At 38.9% G+C, this 24,474-nt stretch overlaps 2 protein-coding genes across 2 annotated transcripts in view; one reads left to right on the forward strand and one right to left on the reverse strand.

The window, feature by feature from the left end:
• The window catches only part of LOC126284407 (biogenesis of lysosome-related organelles complex 1 subunit 2), a 45,841-nt gene extending 36,525 nt beyond the window's left edge, over positions 1–9,316 (forward strand). Inside the window, exon 5 of the mRNA XM_049983319.1 lies at positions 7,459–9,316. Within this exon, the coding sequence (XP_049839276.1) occupies positions 7,459–7,462 (4 nt within the window). The 3' untranslated portion in view covers positions 7,463–9,316. The remainder of the gene's footprint in view (positions 1–7,458) is intronic.
• A 19-nt stretch (positions 9,317–9,335) lies between these two features.
• LOC126285249 (uncharacterized) overlaps positions 9,336–24,474 on the reverse strand; it is a 95,160-nt gene continuing 80,021 nt past the window's right edge. Inside the window, exon 4 of the mRNA XM_049984545.1 lies at positions 9,336–9,520. Coding sequence (XP_049840502.1) covers positions 9,358–9,520 — 163 coding nt within the window. The 3' untranslated portion in view covers positions 9,336–9,357. The remainder of the gene's footprint in view (positions 9,521–24,474) is intronic.

The raw sequence follows: 24,474 nt of genomic DNA on the forward strand, positions 1-24,474 counted from the left end.
CATGCTACCCGTGAAGAAATAATAACTGCAGGAGAACAGGTTACTAACGCATTGTATAGTGGAGGTGTCAGAAGTTCCCACACACTAGAGTATTTGCGGTACCAGCTATTCGCCAAGTCTGCCACAAAAAGCAAACTGAATCTTGCATGGTTGCCACCTACACAAGATGCTGCACAACATCATTTGTTGCGGACTTACCAACAAGTCCAAAGTTGGATGGGAAACTGGGAACCTCCTGAGAAATGGGGCTGGAATCACAGTGACCATGGTCCAATACCAGTTATAATGAGCCAGGATCCAGCACCTGAAGCACTTCTTCACATTGTTTCATGCTCATGCAAGCTGAACTGTGGTGGAGTGTGCTCCTGCAGAAAAGTGGGTTTGAAATGTTCTTCAATTTGCAAGAAATGTATTGGGGTCAACTGTGAAAACATGCCAAAATTTTTACATGAAGACAGTGAAGATGGTGTTATGGAGGATGTTGAGGAAACCGCTGATAAAAGCAACCAACTTGCTGAGGCTGACTCGCTGTTTAAAGAGTAGGTCAATCTGGGATCAACTCTATGTACAGACCCTGAATCCATAACTCAAGGTATTTCTGGTGACACTGAGGAACCTGGCCCATCAAAACGTTGGGAGTGATACTCATATCTGTCTCAAGTGCGATTAAGTGCAATATTACAAGTATTACACACCCAGAACTGTCAACATTTTTTAGTAACTGACAGTGCATTTTAATTGTAATAAAGCTACTTATTTTTAAGGTCAACTGTGTGGCTTTTATATACATGAATAATTACCTACCTAATTAGGTTGCCTAATGCAGCTAATAATAGTTCAGTTTCCTGAGACTGTGTGTGTGTGTGTGTGTGTGTGTGTGTGTGTGTGTGTGTGTGTGTGTGTGTGTGTCTCTTAATGATGTATTTTTATATTTATAGTTTTACAAATACCAGGGCTGAGGTGGCCCATAGTGAACTTCAGGTAGTGGTTCAAGAATCACAATAGTTGGGTGCCCAGCAATCCTCATGTTGCATACACATAAATTGAATACCTGAAAGTGAGGTGGTAAATTCCAACTTATAACATGATGTATAATGTATTTATACTACACAAACAGAAACTGAAAAAATAGTGTTAAAAAATAAGGTATCTTGCCACTATGCTCAAAATTTGAAAAAAAATGGTATTTTTTGAGGTGCTGTAGTGCCTTAGATATTGGGAGTAGAAAAAAATGGCAAGAATCAAATTTGTAGAGAATTTTGTGCTCTTTAAAAAAGAAAATAGATTTTAAAGCGATAGGAGCAAATGAAACAGGTATTTTGAAAAAACTGAAAAAAGTCTGAAATTTTCTAAGTTTTTTGACTGCAGAAAGTTTTCCCAAGCGAAATTTTGTTGGCAAAACTCAGTTTTCTAATCTTTCCAACCACATGAACAAATTGAAAAAATAAACTCTTCTACCCCACCTTCTGAAAGGTATATCTACGATTTGCCTGGACTATCTCCTTAAATTCCCACATTTTTGCAGTTTCTTCAGTTTTAATCTACATTTCATAACTAATAGATTGTGGTCAGAGTCCACATCTGCCCCTGGAAATGTCTTACAATTTAAAACCTGCTTCCTAAATCTCTGTCTTACCATTATATGATCTATCTGAAACCTGTCAGTGTCTCCAGGCTTCTACCATTTATACAACTATCTTTTATGATTCTTGAACCAAGTGTTAGCTATGGTTAAGTTGTGCTCTGTGCAAAGTTCTACCAGTCGGCTTCCTCTTTCATTTCTTACTCCAAGTCCATATTCACCTACCACGTTCCCTTCTCTCCCTTTTCTTTCTTCGTCATCGGCAGAGCCAGTTGGCATATAAACGTGTACTATTGTAGTAGGCGTGGGCTTCATGTCTATCTTGGCCACAATAATGCGTTCACTATGCTGTTTGTAGTAGCTTACCTGCACTCCTATTTTTTATTCATTATTAAACCAACTCCTGCATTACCCCTATTTGATTTTGTGTTTATAACCCTATATTCACCTAACCAAAAGTCTTGTTCCTCCCACCACCAAACTTCACTAATTCCCACTATGTCTAACTTTAACCTATTCATTTCCCTTTTTAAATTTTCTAACTTACCTGCCCGATTAAGGGCTCTGACATTCCACGCTCCGATCTGTAGAACGCCAGTTTTCTTTCTCTTGATAACGACCTCCTCTTGAGTAGTCGCCGCCCTGAGATCCGAATGGGGGACTATTTTACCTATGGAATATTTTACCCAAGAGGACGCCATTTTCATTTAACCATCCAGTAAAGCCGCATGCCCTCGGGAAAAATTACAGCTGTAGTTTCCCCTTGCTTTCAAACATTTGCAGTACCAGCATAGCAAGGCCGTTTTGCTTAGTGTTACAAGGCCAGATCAGTCAATCATCCAGGCTGCTGCCCCTCTTCAGGAATCACATGTTTGTCTGGCCTCTCAACAGATACCCCTCCATTGTGGTTGCACCTACGGTACGGCTATCTGTATTGCTGAGGCACGCAAGCCTCCCCACCAAGGGCAAGGTCGATGATCATGTGGGGGGGGGGGTGAAAATTACTGCAATAGATTCCTACAGCACGTAATTAGTTACGAACAACAACATAGCTGGTGAGTCATTCACTTCTAAACACACTATATCTTCTCTGCAGAAGCCACGGAAACCACACAAGAGCACAGTTCGGCACTCCGAAATGTTCCTATCCTCTGCTACCATGTGCAAACTGCTCCACTGTCCAAGTCTTTCCGCCGACTGCCCATCCCTCACGCCGTACCATCTCGGCACTTCCCGTGTCCTCTGCCGTCCCTCCAGAACTGCCCTCGTGTTCTCTGTCAAAACGCTTCCATCCATTCTCCCCATTCATGAGCGCTGCGATTGGCTAGAGCACTCGCGCCGTGTCTTCAATCCAACGTACATTCAAAAACATATTTAAACACATATGAAATATTGGAGTTACATTTAAATAACTGAAATTAAATAAATATTCCTATGGCTGGACCATAAACACACTCTAACACACATTATTAAATACATAAACAACGAAATATATATCAAAAGAAAAGAAGCAAAAGGTAGGCCAGGAGCCTAATGCCTCTGTGCTTTCTAAAACACAGTGAATAATTGACCAGTTTCTTCATGAATAGCATATATCAGATAACAAAGACATAGATGAATCAATATATGTATAAGCATGCTGCTACCAAATTTGTGTAACTGTGGAGTACTTATGGCCTGACATGATCGATAGTAATTGGCCACTTTGACCTCCAATAACTCGTGTACTATTTAAGTTACGTGCCTGTAATTCATACCAATTTAGGTTTACGCTAATAGCCTTCTAAAGACATGACGATCGGCAAAATTGGATGAAGCGTTTATATTTTGGAAATTCATTGCTGGGTGTTACTTGTACAATTTACCATCAGATACTAAACTTTAAACTGACAAAGATATTGAAAATCTGATTGCACCATCAGAATCATCGTGCAAATAATAGTAATGTACATGTTTCTTTTTGAGGTATCATAATTCATCTGGCTACTATTAATTTCTATATGAACTGCGAAATGTCTGCTATTATGATTTAACAAAGCCCGCCATCTTTGGTACTCCCGGCATAGACATCTCCTTCATTGACACAAAGCACCTTCCTTGTCACAGTGTCAACATGGAATCCCCAGCCACCCGGCCGATGGACCATGTGCTCCGGCCATTGTGAGGCACCACGTGGTTTGCTGCCATTCCCTGGCATGTCCTAGTGGCCCGTGCAGCCATGCCAACATAAAATATTTTCAGGATGCCACAATTTGCCTGTTACCTCACATAGGCAGCAGTAAGCAGGTGTAAAAGCTGTGACAGACACTTGTTGTCTTGTGTAGTTGTTGCCAGCCGCAACACCCTGTGCTGCCTTTTTATACCTGTCTGTATTTGAATACGCATGCCTATACCATTTTCTTTGGTACTTCAGTGTATAAAATAAAACACTTTGTTTTTCACTGAAAGAAAACAACTTATTCAGTGTAACTCAAACAAGCCCATTGTTTTTGACCGTGACATAGTGCACCTTGTTACTAACATTCTACGACATAACAGATCGGGCACTGAAAAGTCTGAGCCCTTAGCCTAAGCACAACAAAATCTTCCCATATGCACCTCCTACATCAGCCATACACAGGAAGAATCACAACCGCATCTTCAGTGTACTTCCAGGTAAACAGACTATAATGTGGCTGCGTGAAATGTATTCACAGTTGTGGATATGAATTTCCTCCATCTGTATAATTTAACAACAGTAATGAAATTTTGTGATGGACCAGGACTCGAACCCAGATTTCCCACTTTGCAGGATCAGTTGCCTTAACATGAATGCATGTATGAAGGAACATTGCATCATACTTCTTCACAACACTGACATTGCAATTTTTATGATTTGGCTAGTCTCTCTGGATCATGACTACAATATTCTTAAACAACAGAATTGCGTATGTAGTGAGATAATTGCTCTTCACCACACAAGATGCCCCATATACAACTTTGTTGTTCAGAATCCTGAAAAACCCCTCCCCTCCTCCCACACCAATGCCACACTGCTTTCTCCACTACCCATATCTAGACATGAGCAATTCCAGGAAACTGTTGAAAGTTCTGTATTTTCAGCCAATCAGTGGCAACCTCCTGTAGGGTTTCATCTCCTGCCAGTGTTTCTCATACTGTTATTTACAACTCTAATTTTCAGTTTTTGTGACAACAGGAAAATCACCTTCAAAGTAGCCAACCCAGGAACTCCTGCCAAGGGAGCGTACCAACTAGATGTAATGCAGGCATACCTTCTGGAAATTAAGTCACTCCTTCATTCACCTCAATAACATGGAAATTCTATTCAAACTCAGCAGTATTTTGTCACTCTTGATGTATGCTAGTTGTCAAAAGGGTCATAAATATATATTAATAGTAGAGCTGTTATAAATGCAAAAGCTGGTTTCAACCCCACAGTGCATGGTCCAGTTGGAGGTGATATGCTGTTGACTTTCTGTGACTTCTGAACTCACTCATCCAGCTGGCTATAGGGAGACATACAGTTTAATGTGGACTCTAAACACGGTGCAGCTGTGCATTTTTCATTGTCAGAGATGAAGAAATGAGAAGAGACATCTAAAAATCCCGGGATCAGAGTCCTTTGGGTTTAGTCTGGCTCATTACCACTGAACCATCACACTACACCCACAGGATTATAAATCCAAATGTTCAGAGTTCGATACGCATAGGTTAAATGATTTTTAATGCTGTAAGTGTCTCAGTTGTCATGTGAAAAATGCATGTTGCAGTCCAGATTAAGTTGCAGTCCCAATGTAACCCTCTGGATATGTTTACAGGTTGAAGGAAACCAAATGTAATCGCACCTCCAATAACACTGTGCATAGTGGAAAAACTGTTCTTCAAAACAATTTTTAGCTGACTTAGAAACCTGATTTATATAATTGCTGCACTTCGATACCATGCATATGGACTTTCAGTGGCTAAAATCTTTCTTTCAACTTTTTCTTTGATTTTGATTCTTTTGGAGAAACAGCAGACTACATTTCTCATTTCAACACATTCTATAAAACAAGTATTCTTTGATTTTCAATATTTATTTATTTAGCTTACTCTCATGGTTTATGCTAAACAGTCTCTCTCTCTCTCTCTCTCTCTCTCTCTCTCTCTCTCTCTCTCTCTCTCTCTCTCTCTCTGGTTGTATAGTAAACAGCTGTAAGCCTCACTTCTGAGATGGCAGTTATTTTGGAGAGGTAATTGTCTGTTACGCAAGAGATGCTACGATTTTTTTAATATCAGTCAAAATATATTCTATTGCAAGGACTATTGTGCCTTCCAGATTATTGCTGATGTGTTATAATTGGAATTCTCTTTAAATGCTGAAATTGGGTTTCTACATATATCCAGTTGTGATTTGAATTTTATAAATGTACATTTTTTCCGGTATACAAATAGTTCTTGGTGTATGACACTTTCCAACACATCACCTCCAACAACTGAGATGGTGTAGGGAAAAAAGAAATTTATAATAATTTTTAATGTCTCAAGAAATGGATTCAAAGAAATTCTTATTTAGTTATCTTTTACAAATATCTTCAGGCAAAATTTATCATTATCTTGACAAGATCACAGCTGCTTTCCCCATTCCTGAACTGATGGAGCTATTTAGCATATCTAATGTTCTACCTGGTAATGGCACATTCAGTGATAATGGGTGGAATTATAGCAGAGAAAGTTTTGCCTCATAATGAGTTAAGAAAACTGAGGATAACAATCAGTTTGGTTTTAAGGAAGATACAGGCACCAGAGAGGCAGTTCTGACATTGTACTTGATAATGAAAGCAAGAGCAAAGAAAAATAAACATATGTTCATAGGAATTGCCAGTCTAGAAACAGTATTTGACATTGTAAAATGATGCAGGATGTTCAAAATTCTCAGGAAAATAAGAATTAACTGTTATGTATCAGAACCAAAGGAACCATAAAGTGAAGGAATTTTGCCGCCTTAGAAGCAAAATAACAATGATTGATGAAGCAAGCAGGACATAAAAAATGTAGACTAGCACAGAGAGGGCACTCCTGGCCAAAAGAAGTCTAATTGTGTTTGGAGCACAGCATTGTACTGTATGGGAGTGAATCATGAACTGTGGGGGAACAGAAGAGAATCTAGGAATTTGAGATGCAGTGCTGTAGAAGGATGTTCAGAATTAGATGGCTTGATAAAGAAATTCTCTTCAGAATATATGAAGAGAGCAACATGGGCCAGGGCAATAGCATATCTGTTCAAGATGTCAAGGAATAATTGCATTGTTACCTGAGGGAGCTGTGGGTCGCAGAGGATGGGGTCAGAAGAGTAAGGAAAAACAGATTGAGGGCAGTGCTACTCTGCAAGAAAGAGATTGGTGGAGGACAGGAATTCGTAGCAGACCATATTTAACCAGTCAGATGACTGCCGCTGCCTCCCCCCTCCCACTTCCCCTCCCAAACACACACAAAAAAGAAAAGAAGAGAAGAGAGAGAACAGCTACTGAGATCTTAAATCAATGCCTTAATATGTAATTTTTAATAGTAATATTTGAATGGATCTGTAGTAACTTACATATTTTGGTACTAAAGAAAAAAGACACTTTCATTAACTTGAATGTATGTATATCATATAAAGGGGAACATTACATATTAAAATTGTTTAATTTGTAATGGAGTGATGTATCATTGATAACTGTTGTATGTGGAATTTTTAGTGTAATATTTGTTGCATGTGGTTATCTTGTGTTTCATAAGTTATCAGAATCACTGTAGATTGTGTTTGTTGGTTTCTTTTCTACCTTGCATTTGAAAAATGTATCCTCACTAATTCTTACTTTGGGGCAAAAGTTTTGATATTTAATTTTTTTCAGGTAATGTGGCATAACTCAAATGAATAGTGCAGCAGAGAAGTAGAAACAGCAGTGAAAATTACTTGTCAGAATAACAGTTCATGATACTTGTGCTGTTCTATTACCTACCATGATACATGGTATAATATTAATTCTGCAGCGACTGTATGGAATTATGAGTTGTGTAGAACTAATGAAGTTTGAAATTATGATTGCCCCTGTAGTAACCTTATTTGTGTGTTCTGTGTAGAATGGGGCTATCTGTTGTTGTGATGCATAAAGTACGCAGACATTTAGCACTGATATTCAGATTATGCTGATATTCAGTATTTGTATTTATTGGAAGGAAGTTGAGATAAGTCTAATTTCTGCAGTAGATGAATATTTCTAGTCACTTTTCCCAACAAGTGGGCCGTTACATTTACTCACAGTAGAATACAGAAGTGAACTACAGAAAAAGGCAGAAGTGAAAAGTGAACTCTTTCGACTAACATTCCTTGCTTCTTACACACACACACACACACACACACACACACACACACACACACACTTTTTTCCTCCGAATACATGCCATTATTAAATTGCTTGCATGCCTGTTTTGATTATTTCCGTTAACGGGTTTCTAGTATGTCTTTTGTTTTGTTGCTAAGTGTTTTGTAGTAATTGTCCTGTACTCTTGTTTTTTTTTCTTTTTTTTATTATTTTATTTAAAGGATGATGTGTCTTCCGAAAGAACATGCATACCTGTTGCAACTATAAAAACCAAATTCTGCTTTTATTTCACATATTAAATTTTTGTTAAAAATTTTGTGATGAATTACAGGTATGATAATGTTGCAACAAATGAGAACAATCTTATGTTACATTGTGTGATTTGTTTGTATTTTGGTATCAACCCTTCATATTTTGTATGTTTGTAACTGTCCCAATCAGTTGTTATTGACTTGGTTCCTTCTTTCTGTACATTTTATGTTTGAATTTGAAATACATCAGTAACATAAGAAATGAAATTAGCCGTCTGTACCATCTGTATAGCTCTTTTAAGATAGTTTCATTTCATGACAATATGCTGTTTATATGCATGGCTTAAAAACTGCTGATTTTTTGAGAAAACTGAGATTTTTAATTTATTCTTACATTAATTCATCAGTTTTGTTGATACTACTACAAAGGAAAGCCATTAGAGATTTGGGACAATTGAATATATAGAGAGTAGTATTAATCAGAAACTAATGGCAAAGGCTGTATTAAGATTGGCTGTTTTTGAACCATAATTTTGTTTCTGCTTATGCAAGCTGTTAATGCTATAATAATTGTCGAGTCTTGCAAATGATCAGTTTCAGTATTTCAAATGTAAAATTTCATCTACTTTTGTGAAAGTGAAGTTCATATACTTTTTTGAAAGTGATATTTATCTTTATTGGATGTACTGGAATTACAACTATTGATTCATGACTGCCTAGTAAAATTTTGTAGTGAGATGCAAGATGTTCTTTTTCTTCAATTTGACTATTTTATATCAGATAAATTTTACAGGCCTTTGTTGGTAGTGCAGGATGTTTGGAACAGTGCGTGACAGGTTGGCATTGTCATAGATGATGCCCTCTTAGAGATGAGTTTGATGATGAAAGCTTTGTAATAATATTGTTGCAAGTGTAAACTATTGTTAATCATACTATTTATTATTATTATTATTATTATTATTATTATTATTATTATTTTAACATTACATATAATCATTGGGCTTTAATTATGGATTTCTTCTTCATAGACTATCAGCTTGCCTGTGATCATAAAATTGATTATTTCTAATATGAGCAGAATATTTCTTTAGTAGCAAAAAATATTTTCTTAGCTTATTAAATATATTTGAAACTTATTTTTCATTCATGTGCTGACTCTAAATTAACAGTAATATGCTTACAAATGTAAATAATTTATTGGCTTGTTGTGCCTGCTGAATGGTAATGGCCCCGTTAAATGGTAGCGCTCGTCTGTGCGGACCAAATAACGAAGAGTTTCTGTTGCCCTGAAAGAAAGGTTTCTCAAATAGTAAATATTTTTACTAAATAATAAAATTTCTCTTCATTTTTTTAAACAATGTGGAATGGTGATAGCATCATCAGAAGTATTTCTATTTCACATTTTGTCTTGTGTACAGAATTACATGTTTACAGTATGCAAAGATATATTAAATTATTGAAGTAATGTAAAAATCTTAAGAAATTTAATCATGTTATTCTTACGTTCAGTGAATCTGAACATCCACTGAAATTATCGACTCCTGTCATTCATTATTAAACTGTTTTCTTACCAAGTTATTTAGAACAACAGTTTTTATATTTCAATTTCTTCTAAAAGTTACTATGTTCAATTGTACTTTTGTATATGAAAGTTATAGTGAAGCAGTTGATCAGTTATAAATAGTTGCAAAAATAGATGAAAACACAAACAGAAAATTAATCTTTTGAATTATTTCATGAGAAGCTGAAAAATACTGAGAGTGATTCTTCAAATTTTCATGGTGTAAAGAGTATTCCATGAAGTTTCAGGATTGCATCCAGATTACATCAACTTTTTGCCAAGATATTTCATCTGAATGTCATTCAGCCACCTTTAGGTGAGTGTATTGCTCCGGAGGTTGCTAGTTAACATTGTTAACTTTATTCCAAAAATTGGCATGGAGATGCATGCCCAAAGGCAGCCACTACGTGAGCAAACTCTGTTGAGTTACGTGCCATATTCGAATACTGCTCCATTTGCGGGTCCTAAAAGACACGGTAGGGATCACGAGGTGTATGCGCAGCAACAAGCTGCGATGCTGATGTCAGAGTGAACCCAACCAGCACTCAGTAGCCCACAATTGCCACAGCATATTGTTAGATTTGATTTGGTTAGATTCTGTTTTCGTTCCATAGACCCAAAAAATGAAATGATTCTCATGGGTGTGGAACATGTCAGAATTTATAAAATAAAACATTTGAATATAATAGATTTAGTACCCTGATCATTTGTCAGGAGATTTTTGAAATAGGTGAATACAATGTGGTAATTTGGAACAGCTAATATTTACAGAATTAACACACTGTCAGAACGAAACATTGGTATGCACTATTAATGAATTTATCTACACAAAATACCTGATCTTGACTGTTGTGACTAAGTGCTGTCAAAACTGAAATCTAACAGACATTTTTACTTAAGCTGGCTTAACAGTCTGTTAAGATATTCATTTGTAGAGTAGAAGGAGTTGCCTATTAAAAGTTTATCTGAAACCTAGTTTTTGATGGTTGCTGGCAATTTATTGAAAATGTGTGTTCCTGACTATTGGACTTGTTTTTGGATCAAGGTAAGTGATTTTAGGTTTTTATGTAGATTGTTTTTATTCCTAGTATTGATGCTCTGTATTGGTTAGAAATAGAGATATCTCACAGGCAACAAATTTCATTAAGAAATAAATATACTGAGAAGCAGTGGTTAGAATACAAAGTTCTTTCAACAGGTTTCTACGTGATGATCTTGAATTTACACCACAAGCTTTCCGGATCACATACTTTTGCACCCTAAAAACATTTGCTAGGTTTAATGAATTACCCCAGAATATGATCCCATATGACATAAAGGAATGAAAATAAGTAAAGTATGCAAGTTTTTTTTATATTTACATCTCCTACTTCTGACACCATTCTCACTGCAAATACAGATTTGTTTAGGCACGTACGCAATCTTGTGGTATGCCCTTCCCAACTGAATTTATTATCGAGTTGTAATCACAGAAATTTAACACTGTCAACCTCTTTGATCTGCATGTCTTCATGTTACACACATAATAAAAAAAAATTAAAAAAAACAACTTAAGTCCTCCCGAACAGGCCATGAAGGCCAATGGTACCGACGGGCCGCCATGTCATCCTGAGCCCAGTGGCAACACTGAATGCGGATATGGATGGGCATGTGTCAGCACACCGCTCTCCCAGCCATATGTCAGTTTCCGAGACCAGAGCTGCTACTTCTCAATCAAGTAGCTCTTCAGTTTGTCTAACAAGGGCTGAGTGCACCACGGTTGCCAACAGTGCTCGGCAGACCAGTCCGACAGCGTTTAACTTTGGTGATCTGACGGGAACTGGTGTTACCACTGTGGCAAGGCCGTTGGCATGTTATACATGTGCTGGAAGGAAAACTCTTAAAAGTTCTGAACTGCATATAGTGGGTCTTCTCAAAGTTTTATAACGGTGAATTAGCTTTGAAACATTTATTAATGTTGGTGGAAATTTGATTAGCAGCTATTTTTAAACTTGTACTTGACTTGCTACTTACTGCAATGTTTGTATCATCTGCAAATAACACAAACTTAGCATCTGGCGAACCTTGAGGAACACAGCATGTAATTAATTTCCAGCCAGCCATTCAGATTGACTGCTTGCTACATAGATATTTTGCAGTGAAACCCTTGGTTTCCTGTTAGATAAGACTCCAACCATTTTGCAGCATTGCCAGTGACACCATAATATTCCAGTTTACTTAAGAGTATGCTGTGATTCACACAATCAAAGGCTTTTTGACAGGTCACCGAAAATGCCAGTAGCCTCTAATTTATTATCTAATAAATTAAGTACATTCTCACTGTAAGGGTGAATAGAACCCTTAATAAAACCAAACTGTTACTTGGACAATATATTTTTTGCAGTCAGATGCTTAAAGAGGCACTTGAACAAAACCTTTACAAATAATATTGAGAAAGCCAGCAAAAGTGAAATTGGCCGATAGTTTGATGGTATCTCTTTATCCCCCTTCTTGTAAAGAGGCTTAACTTGAGCATAATTTAGCCAGTCTGGAATTGTTCTGCTGATAAGAGACTGATCACACAAATAACTTCATATAGAACTCAACTCACATGAGCACTATCTGATTAACTTCGTTGATATGTTATCATACCCACTCAAAATACTTAGATTTTAAGGTTTTTATAATGGATGCTACTTCTCTGGGAGACGTGAGTGTCATTTCCATTTTACTCAAGCTATTTTTAAAGACTGGTCTCACATCCTCCATTGCACTGTTCACTGATAACCCCAGTAACAGAAATGAAGTACTTGTTTAAGAGGTTTGCCACATTACATGTACTTGTTACCAAAGTCTCTCTTCCTTTTTGGCTCCGCCTATCTCTGTCTTCACCATATCCCATACAGTTTTTATTTGGTTGCCTGATGTAATTATCTTTGTCGCATAATAAAGCTGCTTTGATTCCTATATTACTTGCTTTAATATTTTGCAGTATTTATTGTAATACATTACAATTTTACATCAGAGCTGTTTCTAGATACTAGACAATCCCATTTTTGTCCCCCATGATATCTTTATTCCTTGTGTAATCCACAGTTTATTTTTTTTTACTTCTGTGTAATTCAGTTACCTTTAGGGGAAAACACATTTCAAAAGTGGAGGTAACCTTATTAATGAATACTTTGTATTTTCCATTTGAGTCGGAAGTATTGTAAACATCTATCCAGTTCATATCTTTGAGCAATTTCCTGAATTCCTCATTTTTTTGACTTATTTATTACCCTCCTGTACACAGATTTAATAGTTTTTTTTTTTTATGCTGTCAAGTTTCAACATTTAACACAAGATGTTGCATGTCATGATCAGATAGCCCATTTACTATTGGTTTTGTGATATGGCTCTTTTCCCTAGATTTGTCTACAAAGATATTATCAATAGCAGTCTCAGCATTTACATATCCTAGTAACAAAGTTCACAGTAGGAACTAAATTGAGTGAGTGTGTTACTGGCTGCAATAATTGTTCACTGACAGCGATTTTCAATGAATCCACATTAAAATCCCCAGCAACCACTATTTCCTTGATTTTTGCTATGAGATGGGACAGCAGAGCTTCCAAATTTTTTATGAAGAAGCTAAAATTTCCTGAAGGTGATCTGTATATACCTACTTTTATAAAGGACTTATGAAATACTTCGTCTGTTGCACAAGCTTCCAAGTGCTGCTCTGAGCAAAATTTATTAAAATGAATATTCTTGAAATCAGAACAGTTTCTGACAAATGTGACCACTCCTTCTTCCTCCAGATTTTCTCTACAGAAGTAAGAACCAAACTTGAATCCTGTAACCTTTAACATACGAGGGGCGTTTGAAAAGTCTGTGCAAAGTCCGAGAGATGGCACCACCAGTGCGTATCTAGGTCATTTTTAGTTATTAGCATCTTTGGAAAGAACACACACAAAGTTTCAGTTATATTGGTCTATTTCTTTGTGTTTGGCATTTGTGTGAATCAAGGAAGTAGAGTGATTGCCAAAAAATGGACAAAAAAGAATTTCGTGTGGTGATTAAACATTACTTTGTGAAAGGCAAAACGCCTCAGGAGACTAAAGAGAAGCTTGATAAACATTACGGTGACTCTGCATCTTCAATTAGAACAGTTTATAAGTGGTTTCCAAATTTTTGGAGTGGCCATATGGGCGCAAGTGATGCTGAACATTCTGGACGCCCTGCGGAGATTATGACTCCAGAAATCGTTGATAAAATCCATTATATGCTGATGGATGACAGAAGAGTTAAGGTGCATGAGATTGCTAGGGCTGTGGGCATCTCAAACAAATGCGTACATAATATTTTACATAAACATTTGGACATGAGAAAGCTATCCACAAGATGGGTTCTGCGATTGTTCATGCTAGACCAAAAATGGAATGGTTTTCAGAAATTACTGGTTTGAAGTGTTGCAAGGATGGTTTGTAGCTGTTCAGGAAGAATCCCCAGGACTTAAAGTGTTGTTTTGTTACTGTGGATGGAACATGGATACACTCCTGAGACCAAACAGCAATCTAAACAATGGGTTACCAAGGGAGAATCTGCACCAAAAAAGGTACAGACCATTTCTTTGGCCGGAAACATTATGGTGACTGTCTTTTGGGGTAATCCTCATTCCCTATCTGGAAAAGGATAAAACTATTACCGCTGCATATTATTCATCATTATTTGACCGCTTGAAAACTGAGCTGCAAGAAAAACGCTGGCGATTGGACCAAAAAAAAAAGTCCTTTTCCATCATGAAATGCACCAGCACACACCTCAGCAGTTTTGGTCACAAAATTATTGGAAATAGGATTACAACTCATTTCACATCCATCCTATTCTTCAGACTTGGCTCCCTCGGACTACTATTTGTTCCTCAAATTGAAGAAATGGCTGGCGGGACAAAGATTTTATTCAAACCAGGAGGTGATTGCAGCAACTAATAGCTATTTTGCAGACTTGGACAATTCCTATTATTCGGAAGGGATCAACAAATTAGAACAGTGTTGACAAAGTGTATAAGTCTAAAAGGAGACTATGCTGAAAAATAAAAAAGGTTTACCCCAAACACTAAGTAGTTTTTATTTTTGCACCCATTGAATCCATACCAATAGTCACATGATGTTCAGGGCATTAGATTATATCAACTGGTTTGCTCAACTCTAATTCTTCAACACAAATAAGCAATCGTTAAGCTTACCCCGTGGTTCTCAGATATTCTGATGCAATTAAGGATAGCCAGTTTTGTGCACTGGCTGAATTACAACTGGATGAACATAATTTTCCTGTCAATTTTTGAGTGTGTCTAGTTTCAATCCGAGGCTGTCTGTATGAATTGTGTACATTAATATTTGCTTCCTGGCTGCTTGTTTTATCAGTGTGAATCCCATTTTCACCGTGTCTCTGAACATCTTTTGTTTCTGGTACTTTACCACTTGGGACAGTGCCCCTCCCTTAAGTTATCTGCTATTAGTCCAGACAGTTTTCCCCTTCCCTTTTCCTGTTGAGGTGAGGGTCATGCCTAGTGTAGCCCCCCCTGCTGATAGTCAACAGGAACCACACTGATATGAGACCCTATACCTGATCCAAGCAGCCGTTCCACCTCTAAATTAACTCTCCTAACGGGGGAGGTTAAATGAGGCCGGTCATGGCGCCACAGCACAGACAGAAGCCCAACACCAGTATGTCTTGTTGCTGAAGCTAACTTTACCAGGTCAGTGTCAATTGAATAATGTGTTTTAATTTTGTTTATGAGCACAAACAAGGTTGTTTATGGCAGCGTGAATTTTTATTGGTGATTGAGTACGGAGGTACGCCATAATTATCAATGTGTTGAGAGACTTTTCAGAGTAACTTTTTAAGTGAAAAGTGATGGTTTCGTACACAATTTCCAGTTGTAGTAACCACAGCAGAGAAGTAAGTTAGGAATTATTTTTCATATACTTCTTAAAACAATGAGACAAAATGGAAATAGGTAAATGCTTGTAAACGTGTAGATTTGTTTTCAGTTGAAAATGCTTCTGTGCTCAACACAATCTACTGACTTGGGTTATGTAAGGGATTTGAAAAATAATTTGTTGAATATTCCTTTAAAACACAAGTTGAAGACTGGTACTGTTCAAACTCTAAATCTACTGTCCTCCAGAGCTGATTATGGTGTAGTAGACATTCTAATAGTGAAAGAAATGTTTGAGACAAAAATGAAGCTGCTGTAAAGATGTGAAAGATATTTTACAGGCAAATATATATTACAGATTAATAAAGAGATTACCAGTAGACAAAGTGCTCATCTTGAAAACAAACAAAGCTGTGAATGTGACAATGCTTGCTTAAGCCAACAATTAAACTATGGAAACAGAAATAAAATTTTGTGCAACAGAATGCAGATTTACAGGATTGTCTCTCTGGATGTAGACCTGAGTTACTGAAATTAAAACATGTTCGAAATGTGTTTCAAGGGCCTTTTCTGTCTCAACTTACTGCAAAATCTACGATTCTGCATTGCCTATCTTATAAAGTGTTAGCTTTTGTTAGGGACCTATTGAAATATCCTCTTCCTAGTGAAGTCATTATTAAAATAGGACTTGGTTTCAGATAAAGCATGACTGCCACATGTGTTCCACCAGGTTTTGTTGATCTAAGGCTTAGTGTTCTGGAAATGCAATCAAAGTTATCAACAAAATTTGAAAAAGATGTAGTTGTTAGCTTTGATGAAATGAAAGTAAGAACTGATTTGTTTTGACCAGGCAGAGGTGGTTATTTAAAGGACACACAATAATACACAAGTAATGGTCATCAGAAGTTTTGTACAAAAATGGAAGCAGCCCATTTATTATAACTTTGATAAAGCTGATTCTAAAAATCTGTTGGCTGAAAAAATTCATGTAACAGAAAATGTTGAATATTAAGTGAGAGTGTGTATGTGTGTGATAAGGGGCCATAAAACAGAAAACTTACAGGGAGTCCAAAGGCTACATTTAATAATGCAGGATTTGAAAATCCATCAAGTCAAACCAGTAAAGTATGGGTTATTTGTGATGTCTCATGCCTTAAAGTAATCTGCTTGATGACTGTTGTCAACTAAAAACTGGTGATTTGCTCAGAAAAGAACCATTCATTGATGTCCTTCAGAGGCTTTACAATAGTCTTTCACCAACCACAGAAAAAATAGTACAACTGATTTCATACCTACATATCAGTTAAACGTGTGTGGCATGTGCCTACAGGCTTCAATGCAGTGTGACACGGTTCACAGTGATGTCACAGCCCGCCTGCATGTGATCCCTACCGTGTATTCTAGGATCTATGACTCCATCTGTGGTCAGCAGGAACATGTGTAATGGTGGTACTATGTGCATGCACACTCAAGGAGTTAAAATTCAGATGTCAAAATTAATAAAGTTAACAGTCCTAGACATGTCACTGGTCATTTGTTTTCTAAAGAAATCACACAATCCCATGCCTTATCCTGTTGAAAACCATTGTCTTAATTGGTAAGTTGTCCTTCTAGAATGCATTTCCATGAATTCCTTAATAATTGAATCCCAGAAGCACATCGAGGCCAAGCTTTCCTTGGCAGAATAATCCATGGAACATCCTCTGAAGAAACAATGTTCAGATATGGCTGACTTAAAGGGCAAAAGGCAAGTGTGGTGATCATGTCCGATGTATCTAACATGCACTGTGCATGTTGTTGGACCAATGTAAGCTTTGCCACACTGACAAGGCATTGTGTAGATTCCAGCCGTCCTCAATCCCTAGTCACCTTTTGCCGAACTGTGAAGAGCATAAGTCTTTGTAGGTAGGCAGAAGATTGCTTTAACATAACACTTCCTTATGATTCTGTCTAATTTTGATGAAATATTGCAAATGTATGGAAGGAATGCCCTGGATTTGCACTGTTCTTTCTCTTCTTGGTATTGTGGGTGGTTATGTCTCTTTTTTTCCTTAAAGCTGTGCTGATCTGATGTGATGAGTATCCATTATCTTTGAAAACTGATTCAGGTCCTTTGTAAGGCCGTCTCTTATCAGACACAAACAGTGCAAGGCACACCAACATTCGAAGGACACCCATAGCTTATGATGGCTGTTGGCAGCTAGATGCCTAAAAATAAAAGTCTGTATGTGTGGGCTTACAGAAACTGGGACGCCTCAATGATCCATCCACTTTCCAAATGACCAAGATATTCAGAAGTTGCAGACAGCTGCCTTTCACCATTTGCACCTAAAAAGACTGGTGCTCCTCTCTATTCTACAAAGGATGGGGTTGCAGAGGGCTGGAACCTACAGAATACCTCGCCAGTGTATTAAAGCCTACATTAATCATAAGATGCTCATAGTGCATGAAAGATGCATTGAGCACGATTGTCACACTTGTCTTTTGCAGCCCAGTAAGTTAGCTACAGCCGGACATTGTATCTCGACAGGGCATTCCATGGATTATTCTGCCATGGAATCTTGGCCTTGACAAGATCCTTCTGGAAGTCAATTATTAAGGAATCAATAGGAATACATTTAGCAGAAGATCTTATTAATTGTGATGACAGCTTTCAACTGGATCAGGTGTGGGATCTGGTGATTTCTTTAATTTTTTCAGAAAGAAAACATTAATGACCAATGACATGTCCAGCACTGTTAACTTTATTAATTTTGACATCTGAATTTTAAGTCCATGTGTGTGCATTCCAACAGAGCACATGCATGTAGTATTACCAGTACTCATGTGTCTGCGCACCACAAATGGAGCAAGAGCAAAGAGGGTGCGAAACTTGACAGGTCACTCAAGTAACGGGTGCCTTTGAGCATGCATCTCCATCCCAGTTTTTGGTATAAAGTTAGCGATGTGAATTAGTAATCTCCAGTGCAGCACACTCACCTGTAGATGGCTATATGGTTTTCAAGTCAACGTAATACGACTGCAATCCCAAAGCTTCATGGGATATAGTGTGTGCTGCTTTTTGTAATTTTTTAAAACCATCTATATTTGAAAAGATTTGTGTGTGAGATGGGATATAACTGATTAATATGTTAAATGTTTGTAGATCTAAGAGTCTTTGTTATGATATAGCTTTGATTAAATGTTACTGTGGTTCACAAAGAAAGCCAAAAAATTGTTTTTGCATGTTACTGAAGGTCAAATTGTTTGAATGTTTCTTTAATACAAGGATCCACACCCTCATTTTCTGCTCTGGGCTGCAAATTTCTTTATCTTATTTTCCAGTTTTGATCTTTGTCATTCCTAAGCATAACACTGTTCATACATTACATGCAACCATTCTGTACAACTTTAGATGCCTCCGAGTACAAGAAGCAATGACTTAAAGCATGCTACATTAGGTATTCATCCAATAATATTAAAATTTGGGGAAATGGTTCTCAAATGTGAAATACCTGTTCATATCAATGGAGAAACTGTCATCAGGAGATAAGAAATACTGGTATGTCAATTGGTTTCAGGTTCATGGTGGTGCAGTCATAGATTGCAACCAGTCAAGTGGAGATAAGAAAAAAGTCATTTCATTTCATGGTCTGTTTAGATGTTCTATTAGACCTTATTTTCCCTTTCGTTCTTTATTTTACCTAATTTAAATTTTTATGTTATACTGAAAAAATAAATATACATATCATTCACATTAAATTTGAAGCACTTGATACACACAGACGGGACTGAAAACACACACACACACACACACACACACGAAAATCAAATACTCTTAGGTGCATAAAAATCTAACCTCTATCAGTTGTGTCTGATTCTCCTTACTTTCCTCCTCACTACCCCCACAGCGGCAGTCCACCACTGCTTACCCAATCTATGCAATATGTCTGTCCCTATTCTACCCCAGCTTCTTACCCCTTATCCCATGGCTCATATTCCTGTACACAAACTAGATGGAAGACCTCTCTCATACATCATCGTGGTACCACCTACTCTATTCCCGTCACAAGCATTTCCTACATAGGAGGCAAGGCCATCTGTGAAAGCTACCATATAGTCTACTGACCACTGTGAACATTCTGCATGATCATGACCACTAACAAGCTGTCTGTCCACACATGTAACCACTATAGCCAAAAGACAGCTGGACAGCTCAGTTTTCGAGTTCACTGCCCTTTATGGTGTCTTTAACTTGGCTACTTCACAGTTTCTGTCATCTGGATTCTTCCCAGCACCACCAGCTTTTCTGAACTGTGCATATGAGAACTTTCCCTGTGGCATATCCTTTGTTCCTGTAAGCCCTCTGTTTTCAATGTTTGCTAGTCCCTTCCACTTGCCTCTGTGTCCTTCCCTGATCCCACTCCAGCCTCACACATTCTCTCTCTCTCTCTCTCTCTCTCTCTCTCTCTCTCTCTCTCTCTCTCTCTCTCTCTCTCTCTCTCTCTCCCCCCCCCCCCTGCCCCCCCCCCCCTCCCTCCCTCTCCTGACACACCAGCAAGCTTCTCACCTTGCCTCCCTATCCCGTACCCCCTCCCTCCCCCAGCACAGTTCTCCCAATGCTGTGGCTATCCCTGCCACAACCCTGATCCCTGCACACAACCACAGGCAGTACTACAGCCTCTTGTCCCCCACCCTCGCTTCTACTCTGCCTCCTCATGTATCTTCTGTACCCCCACTTGAGACTGCTACTCACTTCAGTCAGGCATGATCTTGAGTGAACAGAACAAGCATGTTTCAAAACAAGATAGACAGCACATAATGTTGGAATTTAAAATGTTATGCAGACATTTTCAGTGCATTTTAAGATAAAAGGTGGGTAAGAAACCAAACAAAATGCAGTTACTGCTTAATGACCCACCTGAGACCATAAGTCCCTTATACAAAAATACTCAGAAAATAATGCTGAACAGACTTCGAAATTTTCTCCATGGAGTTTGAGTTCACCTTGTATACACACCACCTGTTTCGGGTGTGTATAGTTCAAAGAATTGCAGCTTACTTTTTACTATCACAAAACACAAAATAGGGGAGAGAATATCATAGATATGATAAGTAACTTAGGATGGCAGTTATTAAAACAAAGGTGTTTTTTGTTGTGGTAAGACTTTTGTTTGAAATTTCAATCACCAGCTTTCTCCTTTGAATGCTTGTATATTTTGTTGCCTCCCAACTACTTGTATGTAGGGAGAAATGACCATCAAACTGTGAACAGGAGAGAAATGAAGGTAATGGAGGAAGCAGTCCGAGCCACCCAAGATCCAAAACCACTGGTGTGGTTTAGGTTCATAGAAGATATCCTTATGATCAGGTGTCAGGACCAAGATACTGATTCTCATTCCTCGACAGCCTCGACTTTCCTTCCTATTTACTTCACGTAGTCCTCCTCAACTCAAAGCCTGGACAGTGGCCTCCATGTGAAGTCCACCAAATGCCAACAGAACTCCATTTGACAGCTCCCATCACTTCAAAAGTAAAAAGTTTGACCTCCAAAGAATGCTTAATATGAAATGATTAGCTATCATTTGCCCAGTAAGCTGAAGATCTTACAAAGGCCATCACAGTTGGGCACTATCCACTAAATCAGCTCTGGAAACAGAGCCCCGGTGCCATAGTCACACATGCCCTGAATTCTCCAACTACCCCCACCAATCAGCTGCAAAGGAGCATTGTTTCCAACAATTTTTGTACTTTCTTTGCCAGGAGATCATCTACTGTCATGTCCAGAAGTGCTGATCATCCTTCCTATAATCCTGCACAAAGTTCACATGAATTAAAGGCCACCACCTAGAGCAAAGTAGACCACCTTGTGTTACTGATCACAATGTACTTGATTTCAATGAGAGCTTCACAAAACATGCCATCTGGACCAATCACCCATACCAGCATCTCAGGAGTACATAGATGGAATCCATCTTGCAACATATACTTTAGTTGTGCAGTCATTCCCTCTTCCCAAAACTGTCTCCACCTGCAGCGTCAGCCCACTAACAGACATTTACATTTTGATGCCTGCAGTATTCTCTTCCTATTTTCTATCTCACTGTCTAACTTACTTCTCCATTTCCTGTGCCACATGCTACTCCCTCTGCCTGTTCCCTACTGTCCCCATGCGGTCTCTCCTTCCCAGATGTTAGTCACCATTTCCTTTACACCCCCCCCCCCCCCTTTCCCTCTCCCCACCTCCTTTCTTGCCTCACCCACTCTGCTCAGCACAACCCCCCACTATAACCATGCTGCAGCACCAGGTCAGTGTAGTCAGAGAGGAAAATATAACCTTCCTTCTTTTTATATTAAAAAATCTACTCACTAAGCAGTGGCAGGGGAACACACATGCAAAAGTATATAACTATTACAAGTTTTGGAGCCAGTAGCTCCTTCTTCTGGCAGATGAGATGAAGGGGAAGGAAGAGGGGTGAAGGAAAAGGACTGGAGAGGTGTGGATGGGATGAGATGGAAAGACATTGCTGGGGACTGCACTGGATGAGATTTGAAAACCGAGAGCTTAAAGGTGGAAGACAGGGTAATATGCAAGACAGAGATTACTACTAAAACATTGTTCACTAGTTAATACGAGTGAAAAGCTAAGTACATTGTATGTAACAGAGAGGAGGGGGGGGGGGGGGGGAAGTGAAAAATAGACTAGTCTGAAAATGAAAGCTGCAGAAAATTGAAATGGAAAGAAGAAAGGAGTAGTTACTGTGAAAAATGCTGATATGGAAGGGATTAACATAAATTAAGGCCAGGTGGGTGGCGAGAACTGAGGACATGTCGTAGTGTTAGTACACACCTGCGGAGTTCTGAGAAACCGGTATCTGGGGCAGGAATCCAGATGGTGCATGTTGCGAAAGGAGCACTGAGGTCACGACTGTCATGTTAAACAGTGTGCTCTGCAACGGAATGTGTGTTGTCTGTATACACCCCCTGCCTATGACCATTCATCCTGACTGATCACTAGGTCGTAGTCATGCTGACATAAAAGGCCGAACAGTGTTTACATAACAGGTGGTATACAACGTGTAGTTTCACAGGTGCCTCTCGCTTTGATAGTATATGTTTTGCCAGTTACAGGGCTGGAATAGGTGATGGTAGGAGGACGCATAGGGCAAGTCTTGCAGTGGGTACAGTCACAGGGGTAGGAACCATGGGTGCAGAAGGAGCATAGTGTCTGAGGGTCTGACAAGGATGTTGTGTTTGAGAGGGGGGGGGGGGGGGGTTACAAAAAGCTAGTCTAGGTGTGGTGGGCAAAATCCCAGACAGAATGGATCTCATTTCAGCTCATGAGCATGGATCTCAGACAACCTAGGTATTTTTAATATAGGAGGGAAGTCTTTGCACTGTGGGTTGTAGGTGTTGATCAACTAAGGCAGATATATGTTCAGTTGGTAGTTTTGAAGCCAGCAATGGTAGGACGGCCAGGAAGAAGGTAAAATGGTGTGTGTGTATGGGGGAGGGGGGCGGGGGGATTTGGGTGGGATAAGATGTTCTGTGGATTGAGGTGTAAGTCCTTGTGAGGGGCTGGATGTGAGGAATTCTTTGAAGGCTTGTAAGGGATGATTCTGAGGTAATGGTGGTGGATCAAGTCAGGATCACAGTCAGAACTGCTCAAGCCATGGTTCAATGTCAGATTTGCTGTTGGAAAGGTTTTGGGATTGGGTTGCAAAGTAATATTTCCAGTTGACATTACATGTAAAGGAAAGTAGGTCCTTCACCTAAGCAGCATAGTTAAATGCAGGTTTAGTGCTGAAAGTGAGACCCATGGATAATACAGATAATTCGAGGGGGGGGTGTCTTGGATGAGAGGTTGAGAACACTGTACTGTTGTGTCTGGTTCTTGTGATTATGAGCTATTACAGTTCTGGGAGGCAGTGGTGAAGGCTGTGTGATGTTAAGGATGTTGGCCAAACTCGGTTTCTAGGAGAGGAGTGGTGGTTGATGGTGTGGCTGTTTGGGGACCTGCAGAGGGACAGGAAGCGAAACACCACTGTTGAGGTAGTTTAGGAGAAGGTGGGATAGCTTTTAGAGGTGAAGTTTGCCATGTTGTTGCAGTCTGAAGTTGGCTTGGCAGATGATACTATCCAAGGAAACATGAGGGACAGATAACTGTAGGAATTTGTAGGTGAGAAGTCTATTGGAGTGGAAACTGACAGATGAGGCATGTAGGTCACAGGTTAGTCAGACAAGTGCAGGAGATTGCTGTATTTGAAACTGGAAAAGAAGCTGGTGTAGAGTAGGATTACATCCATAAATAGGGATTTTGAATGTTACACCTTTGTGAGTAACTCCAAGGGACAAGCAGGTTTCAAGAAACACAATGTGGGCATAATTATCCCAACAACCTAGTTCAAAAGCAGATTTCCCGAGCTATCACATCCAATCCTGATCCTGCTGATCCCTCCAAAAAACAACTTTGGAGCACATTACTTGTCACTCAGTATTATCCCGATCCTGAATGTATCAATCAGCTATTTCGACAAGGCCATGACTTCCTAAAATCATGACCTGAAATGAGATCCACTCTGTCTGAGCTTTTGCCGAGTATACCTAGACTAGCTTTTCATCACCCTCCCAATCTCTGCACCATCCTTGTCACACTCTCAGATCCTATGCTCCTTCTGCCCCCATCTTCCTACCCTATGGCTCCTACCCCTGTGACCATCCCCACAGCAAGACTTGCCCTATGCATCCTCCTACCCCTACCTATTCCAGCCCTGTAACTGGCAAAACATATACTATCAAAGAGAGAGCCACCTGTGAAATGACACATGTTATATACCAGCTGTTATGTA

Source organism: Schistocerca gregaria, chromosome 8 (genome assembly GCF_023897955.1).
Source record: "Schistocerca gregaria isolate iqSchGreg1 chromosome 8, iqSchGreg1.2, whole genome shotgun sequence".
NCBI lineage: Eukaryota > Metazoa > Arthropoda > Insecta > Orthoptera > Acrididae > Schistocerca > Schistocerca gregaria.